This window comes from Dermacentor albipictus, chromosome 1, assembly GCF_038994185.2.
Source record: "Dermacentor albipictus isolate Rhodes 1998 colony chromosome 1, USDA_Dalb.pri_finalv2, whole genome shotgun sequence".
NCBI lineage: Eukaryota > Metazoa > Arthropoda > Arachnida > Ixodida > Ixodidae > Dermacentor > Dermacentor albipictus.
The window spans coordinates 407,799,331-407,807,048 of record NC_091821.1 but is presented as its reverse complement, the minus strand read 5'-3'; the positions used below and the strand labels follow the sequence as shown (position 1 = coordinate 407,807,048).

Sequence of the window (7,718 nt, the reverse complement as noted above, 5' to 3'; positions counted from 1 at the left end):
GTCGTCAAGGCTGACCACGTGACACCGTGACGTCACGACAGAGGAGAAACGGGGCTCCAACTCGCGCCGTCGCTCGCGGCGTCACAGCAGTATATAAGCAGCTGCGCTTGCCTCTGCTAGACACTCACGAGGCAAGATGCCTCCTGGAGACACAGCTGCTCGTTGGAATGAGAAGCGAAGGTTGCGGCGTGCTACAGAGACTGTTTCTAGGTGGCTTTGCTACGGCGCAGCGACTACGCACCCCGCATCGGACGCGGTGAGCGTCGAGCAACGCAGCGTTCGACGCGACAACGAAATGTGCGCCTGAGCAAGCGCCGCACGCCTGAGCCGACGCCGACGACACCGGCTTTTCTGCGACACGAGCTCCTTAACGCTGTCGCGTTAAAATAAAGGCTAGTATGCTTCGCATCCTGGGCTTAACCTTAGCTAAGCCACAGCCAGTTTTTTTTCATACACCTTTGAAGAAATGGCCACAACTGCATCACAACGTAGGAGGCTAGATAGGTGATGCACTCAAAACGGCTGAAGTTTGCAAAAAATAATTTGCGTTAAAAAAGTCAACCCCTAGAAGTCCAGTGGGTGCAGAGTCACAGACATTGCGTCAATATAGTTAAACCCTGTGTTAATGAAACAGATAACAAAATAATGACTATAACAAAGTAAGGGGAAATTTCCCTAAGAATTGCCATAGAGATTCATGTTCCATTACATGCAATAACGGATATAACAAAGTAATCGATATACTGCTCCCCTTTAAATATATACGGCGATATACAGGTCCCCTTTAAATTTTATTATAAAGAGGTTTTAATGTACATTATAGCCGCAAAGATCACCTGCTCTCCTTTACCAACAGCCCACCAACTTCCACTTGATCCCAGCTCCATCTTTATGGCGCAAAAATCTCTTCCGAGACGCACATGCTCCAATACTCCCATGTGTCTTGTTACCTTCCCCGTAATCTCACTTGAGCTAAGGTAGCGCTTACACCTACCGTAACCTAAGCATGCAGCAGAGCACCTGAAAGCCCTGTGAATGGCCCAAAGGGCTTTGCCCGGGCTCCTGCAGTGGATGCTCACCTGCCGTGGCTGCGTCCAGGGATGAAAGCCACACGAGGAAACTGCTCAGAGGTGCCAGGATATGGTACCAGACCAAAGACTACAAGCAGTCAATATCAATAACTTCCACAGGGCACTAATGCAGCTTGTTCATGGAGCAGGCTTGCAAGCATTGATTAAATATACTGTGTAGCAACAATGTTTCTGCACTGTCATCAAAGTTGCCTTGAACCTTCACTTAGTGGTGAAATAGAAATGACAGGCTTCCAACCTTGGCAGAATTCATTCTCTACCAGCATGTCCAGATTGGTCTGCTTATCCAATCAGAAAAGCCAAACGCAGGCACATGATATAAAAACTGCACACGGTTATCTGGCTTTGCTGCGATAGACTGCCTTCACTGCTGCATACACCATGCGAACTGTGGAAACACCTAAACAATGTCGCTGTTTTGCAAAATCTAATTTAATTTGATGTCTCAGCTCTTCTGGAATGAAAATACTGCCTGAAGTGATATGCAGGGGCAGAAACAGCTTGCACAATACGCCTTGTACCATCATCACCTCAACACTGCATTAACAAAGTTACCCATGCCGACTTGGACAATCTGCCAACCTCCCTCAAGAAAATTGTGGTGCTATATAAATGGTTGAGCATATTCTGCTACAATACCCAGCCTGTGGAAATGAATGTACCTTTTATGAAAGCCAAATAGACAAAGTTAGTCTGGTACCACTAAAGCTAAGGAGCACACTAGCAACTAGTTCCAACTAGTGTTCCCCTAGTCCATTGCCTAGGGGAACACTAGTTGTTCCCCTAGGCAATGGACAGGCTTTAAGATTGTTTGCTTCATGGTATTGGCTTGCTCAAGGAAGCTTAAAGCTATACATTGGAATGACCAATCTTCATTTTCTACATTTTGAAAGCAGCACACTGAACATGGTTTTACATGTACAATCGAACACCTTTGTAATGAAGCACTTGGGGCCTCCAACAAAATATCTCATTACACAGGTCGCTTCATTGTAAAGGTCACACACCACACAGCTCACAAGAGAACCGGGGCAGAATTCTTCCTTTGTCATTTCTTTGAAGAGGCAGTCAACTGTAAATACCTAATATTTTTTTACACCTTCTCCACCCTCTCATGAAGCCTTTCAATCCATCATCCCTTTTTTCATGACATGTTACATGGAGGAGACTATACACACTTGCAGAAATCTGCAGTTAATTGAAAAGCTTTTTCTGCAAGATTGTTTTTCTTGCAGCAAACATCTTTGACAACTCACAAGTAGTCTGCGCAACAAGTGTTACAACCAGCTTTTTAGCAATGGCTAGTTCGTACACTTGAACTTTCTTCTGGCTTAAGATGAAGCTAATACCTCTACAAATTTTGTGTCCATGGTGTGTTATTGCCCACAGAGTCCTCAGATGCAGCTACACACACACACACACACCAAAAAACAAGTTTTAAGGTATAGGGTGTGCTGAAAAAGATTTGAGGCGACGTGCTCAACTTCGTTTCCGCTCACCATCGCATAGTGCACATGTATTCTCAGGTGCAATTCAAATGCTAACAAAAAGAGTTATAGAATTACAATCCCTGCAGCATTGCTGATATTGCTGCAATCTTGCCAATACTACTATTCTGTATGAATTTCACAAAAATGAAATTTCGTTACTGTTGGCCTTCGCGCTAATTTATTTACACCATAACATTTTTGTTAAATACGTAAAGGAAGCTGTAAGTGTGAGTGCTGTTATAGCCAAACAAACTTGCAGCCGTAAAATAAAAGCCTGCAAGCTAGACAGAAATCATGACTCTCAAGGCACTGGACTCTTCTTTTTCAGCATTTATTTACACACATTACTGCTGCCTTGTCTCCCGGAGACGACGCACAGAGCTCCTCACGGTAGCAGCAGCTGTGGTGCTGCAAATAGTGTACACAAACAAAAATTAGCACACACATCCTCGCTCTTATCATGCTCACACATGTTATCGGCTTTTACCTTGTCTTTGCCAATTTAGCTGCACATTTTGCACAGGAGTGTACATGTGGTTAAACTTGCGCATATTTGTGAGATGGTCTATGTCATCTACTAATGATTAAAGAAGTTTCACTAGTTAATGCGTATTCCAGACTTTTAGACCTATTTAACTAGTGCATAAAGTCAGAATGAGAACGAGAAGCACACACGACATGAGTTGTTTGCACCTTTCCTAGTGCAATCACGGCGGTAGGTCTGCCAGACAGAAGAACGAGCCTTAGAGATAAGAATGGCCTCCAAGCACAAACGCAGAGGGTGCTTGGAAGGGTGTAGCCACATTAACACCAACATCATTTCGGCGCTGAGCCAGACAGCATTGTGGCTGGCTAGTGGTGGCCTGTGTTGTGGCGTCATGCAAGCTAGGACTCGCATCATGCCAAAGCTCGGAAAAAAATCGAGTGCCCAGCATAAGATGTCACAGGCCTGCGCGGCACACGCAGCAATGTCACAGTGGAAGCTGGAGGAGTGGCTGCACAAGAGCTCCATTTTCGGCACCATACAGAGTATCTTCAAGCAAAGTATTTGTGGCAAAGTATCTTCGCGTCGTTTTCACAAGAACGATCTGAACTGTCCGCCCGGTGTCAATGGCAAACTGCGGCTCGTCTTGTTCTCTGCACAGCGGTCTGCTGAGCTCGATGTTGCCTGGTTGCATCCGTGCGCATAACTATACGAAGCGCTTCTACAGGTTCGTCGCTTGCGAGGAGGCACTGTAACGTCTACCGAAGAGTAAACACATGTATCCAGACTATGTGGCGCATATGTCACATCCCATGACCCGTGGCATGGTACGATGCTGTTGATGATGGTGACAAATGCTAACATATCCTGCTACATCCAGGGTCAGCTACATGCAGCATGCAAGTGCTATATGCAACTGTTACATGTCAAGACACCTTGTGGAATACAGTCGCTGACCAATTTTCCGGACTCCAAAAATTCGGACATGCTCGATTATTCGGTCTGCCTCGCAGCACTGCCAATCTCCCCATAGACCATAATGTATAACAACTGCCGAAACTTCGGACACCTTGCAACCTCTCGTCTGATTTTTCAGACACTCCTTGAGCCAACTCGATCGAGAGCACCCTGCACCGACTCTGACCGGTGCATGGTTCAACTTGCTGAACGCCATTTTTGTTTTGAACGGAGCCTCCTTGCTACCCCACGAAGTGGCGCTACTGCAAATTCCCGCTCATCATCATCGTTTCTGCCTGGTTCGATAGAGTGGCTCTACAGCAGTTCCGGTTTCAGCTTAGTAAGCCATGTCAAGACAATCCAGCAGCTGATTTCTTTCTCTGCGCACGACACTGCGAGTAGGCCACGTTTTTCGTTTGTGCCACTGGTGTTGGCATGGTGGTGTTTGCTTTGTGTGCTGTGTCGAGGTTGCAGTGATGCAATGCGGCATACGGAAACATCGCGTCAAGTGTCTAATGGCGCCGACAGTGCCCGCGCAGACTGCGCTGGGGAATGACGGCAAGTGGGTGCCGGGACGCCTAAGATTTGTCGCCGTCCGACGTGCTCCCTACGGTCGCGGAAAACGTTCTGTCGAGACCTGCGCAATGGTTGCATTGCGATTCCGGACACCATCATATTTGACAGTTTCACAGGTGCTGACACTGCTATACTGACATGCGCACAACTCGACGACGGCGAGATCATTCGTCAGGTTTCTGTTGCACCGCCGGACGATGACTCCGAGTCGGAAGATGACGCACCATGTGCTACGCTGCTAGTGACTGCGCTTTCAGCCGCCTATAGTGACCGTACGACCCTCTCCGAGATTCAGGCTTATCTGACTTATCTGTCTTATTCAGGCTTATCTGTTGCACCGCCGGACGATGACTCCGAGTCGGAAGATGACGCACCATGTGCTACGCTGCTAGTGACTGCGCTTTCAGCCGCCTATAGTGACCGTACGACCCTCTCCGAGATTCAGGCTTATCTGACTGCGCGTAAACGGAACAGCGTGCAACAGCGCATTCACGATTTCTACAAGCCTATTGCCGAGCCTAAATAAGTGTGTAGAAATAAAGGATTTAATTGTTTTTTTTTTCTTAATCTGCTTTTTCGGACATTTCCGCACCCCGTGAGGTCCGAATAAACGGTTGGCGACTGTATAATGGAACTGCAATGCAAAGTTTGTATTTATCAATGCTACACGGCACACATGTCAAATGGCACAATACGATGGTAATTATGACGATGATTTAATGGCATTCCTTGCGAAATGCGGGGGTGACACGCGCTAGGCCGTGTTTATAGGGCATTTTTTCATAGCAAGCGCTGGTGTGGCTCAGTGGTAGAGCAGCTGACTCCCACGCAACAGACCCAGGTTCGATCCCGGTGGAAATTACGTCTTTTTTTTTTTCACTCCCGGCGATAGCTGATACGGACACCGGTGGACACCATCGCCACCAAAAATGGCTGTGGGAATGAGCCCATAACAGCTTATGCTGTAAAAGAAAAATAGGACATTGTTCGTGATATCGAATGTGCCACAAGTCAGCACTGGCACGCGGGAGGGATCTACCGTTGGCTACAGTGTATGGCGTTTGGAATGCGAAGAAGGAGATGCTTGGCAGTGCTGCTGGGACCACGAGAAGATGTCGGCAACGAGGTTCAGCTTTTTGAGGTTCAACGTTTCGCCATTGTTGCTTGTGCTATTGTTGCCAAAGTGTCGCCTAACGACAGTGATGAGGACGATACGGAAAGCAACAGCACGGGCAATTCAGGCGCGACAGTGGCAGAAGCTACACATTACTTTAGGCTCATGTGGGTGTTTTCTAAGAAGAGGGAGCTGGCTGAACAGCTGGCTTGCAGCTTACGAGAGTTTGAGGCCGCTGGCATCGCTGCGAGGCCACCGCGGCATCAAACGAAAATAAGACTTTTGACGCGCAAAATGAATAAATACTGCATGTTTCTTGCCCTTTCATCACACTCTCTTTTAGTTCCGTTTTTGACAGGTAAGTGGGCGATCTCATGCTATTTTGGTTAAGCAGTACTACCATTTAGAACGTATATTTTCCGAGCTCCGGCCAACTACGGTTTAACGAGGTTTCACTGTATTGGGACCCAGTAAAACAGGACATCAAGAGAGAGAGACGGAACCCCTCCCTAGGATGGACAAAGAAAGGCTGGAGAAGCTTCAGCCCAGTTTTAGATATATCCTTTGAGTGTGCCTGGGGCACTGGCATGATCGTTACGAGACTGTGCAAGTTTGTGAGATCAACTTTTCAAATGCACAAGTGAAGGGCAAGGGTCCGCGTTCTGAGTCAGCTTGCAATGGCCCACAGAGCAAATGTGTTCCAAGATCCAAATGTACGCACTGGAGGTGACACAGGCCATAAACAATTGATCACAGTGGTCAATTTCCAATGGCGCGGAAAGGTCGGAATTAATGGGGTGAAACTTTCACATCCTCTCGGTGCGCTTGTAGTTTCCAGCAAAAGAATACGGTTCTGCTGTTTGAAGACCACACACACTGCATAGTTGAATGCAGGGCATAACTGGAATTCTACGATTCAACTTGTTCTGTACATATTACAGTTACGCATTTCACTGACTCCGCACAGCCAATGCAAGGCAGCAGCAGCAGCAGCAGTCGATGCGGAAATCCACATATCAGCGCTAGAGCCAAATCTATTAGTCTGTAGGCGACCACAGCTGACATCAATGAAGTATGTACAACGAAAAGTAACACGACTTCGCAGAATGCCTTTTTATGGTAACGTTCGCGTTAATGAGCTTTAGTATAACGAATACGTGAAGGACGGAAACTGAAAATCAAAATGCTGAAGTTTTACGCGTGCTCACCTGAAAACGTAGGCGCCACCGGCAACAGTCTTGCGGCAGGACCGACACTTCCAAATCCCCACACAGGTGCGCTTCATTGTATCCTGCGAAGCATACACACCACAATGCTTAGTTTCCTGTCTTCATTTCCACGCAAACAACACTAACGAAAAGTCATATTGGTGAAAGTGAAAGAACAGCCTCTATCATATCAACACGCGCACTTGCACCAAGTCTCTGGAGCGTTTCACTCACCTTGCCACAGAATGTGCAGGTATATTTAGCATGCTGGGTTATTTCAATCTTCTTCGCCATTTTACGAAGAGAGGCACCGTATCTGGTTCCATACTTGCCGACGATTCCGACCTTCTTGGTCCTCTTTGCCTGAAATTAGAGTAGAGCGCAGCGATTATCTACCGGCTATATTCAGGGTATGAGACACCGTAGGTAGTAAATCAACATTTCAAATAACACATGGAGGCTTGTGCTAGTTAATTAGAAATAATTTTCAAGCCAGTGTGCACAAGAACACAGGATTAATTTAGATTTCATCCTGGCTTACCATTTTTGCCGAACCGTCAGAAACAACGCTGACTGGAAAAGGAAAAGGAAGCGTTAGTTGGTGTTGTTGCTAGGTCGTCGAAAAGCTTGCGATAGATTTGGCCATATCTATCTATTCGTTATTATATTCTTTATTTCTAGTAAAAATATATATGAGTACTAATAAAAGATTTACTTGTATTACAATTTAATAGGACTTAAGAAAAGCATTTTTTGATTCTCAAATTTTCATTTCTTGTGCGGCTACGTGCGGACAAT

The 7,718-nt window shown here is 46.4% G+C and overlaps 1 protein-coding gene across 1 annotated transcript; it reads right to left on the bottom strand.

The window, feature by feature from the left end:
• Positions 1-2,896: 2,896 nt before the first annotated feature.
• RpL37A (ribosomal protein L37A) lies at positions 2,897-7,597 on the bottom strand. The gene is made up of 4 exons (XM_070532180.1): positions 7,462-7,597; positions 7,155-7,283; positions 6,921-7,003; positions 2,897-2,989 (listed from the first exon to the last, which is right to left on the bottom strand). Exons 1-4 carry the CDS (start codon positions 7,462-7,464, stop codon positions 2,926-2,928), a joined length of 279 nt encoding a protein of 92 aa, XP_070388281.1. The 5' UTR covers positions 7,465-7,597; the 3' UTR covers positions 2,897-2,925.
• Positions 7,598-7,718: the final 121 nt, after the last annotated feature.

Excerpts from the sequence above, each read along its gene's own strand:
- RpL37A (XM_070532180.1), bottom strand. Across the intron at positions 7,004-7,154 it reads CCTGCACATTCTGTGGCAAG|GATACAATGAAGCGCACCTG; the intron begins GTGAGTGAAACG and ends TATGCTTCGCAG. Across the intron at positions 2,990-6,920 it reads GGTGGCGCCTACGTTTTCAG|CACCACAGCTGCTGCTACCG; the intron begins GTGAGCACGCGT and ends CACTATTTGCAG.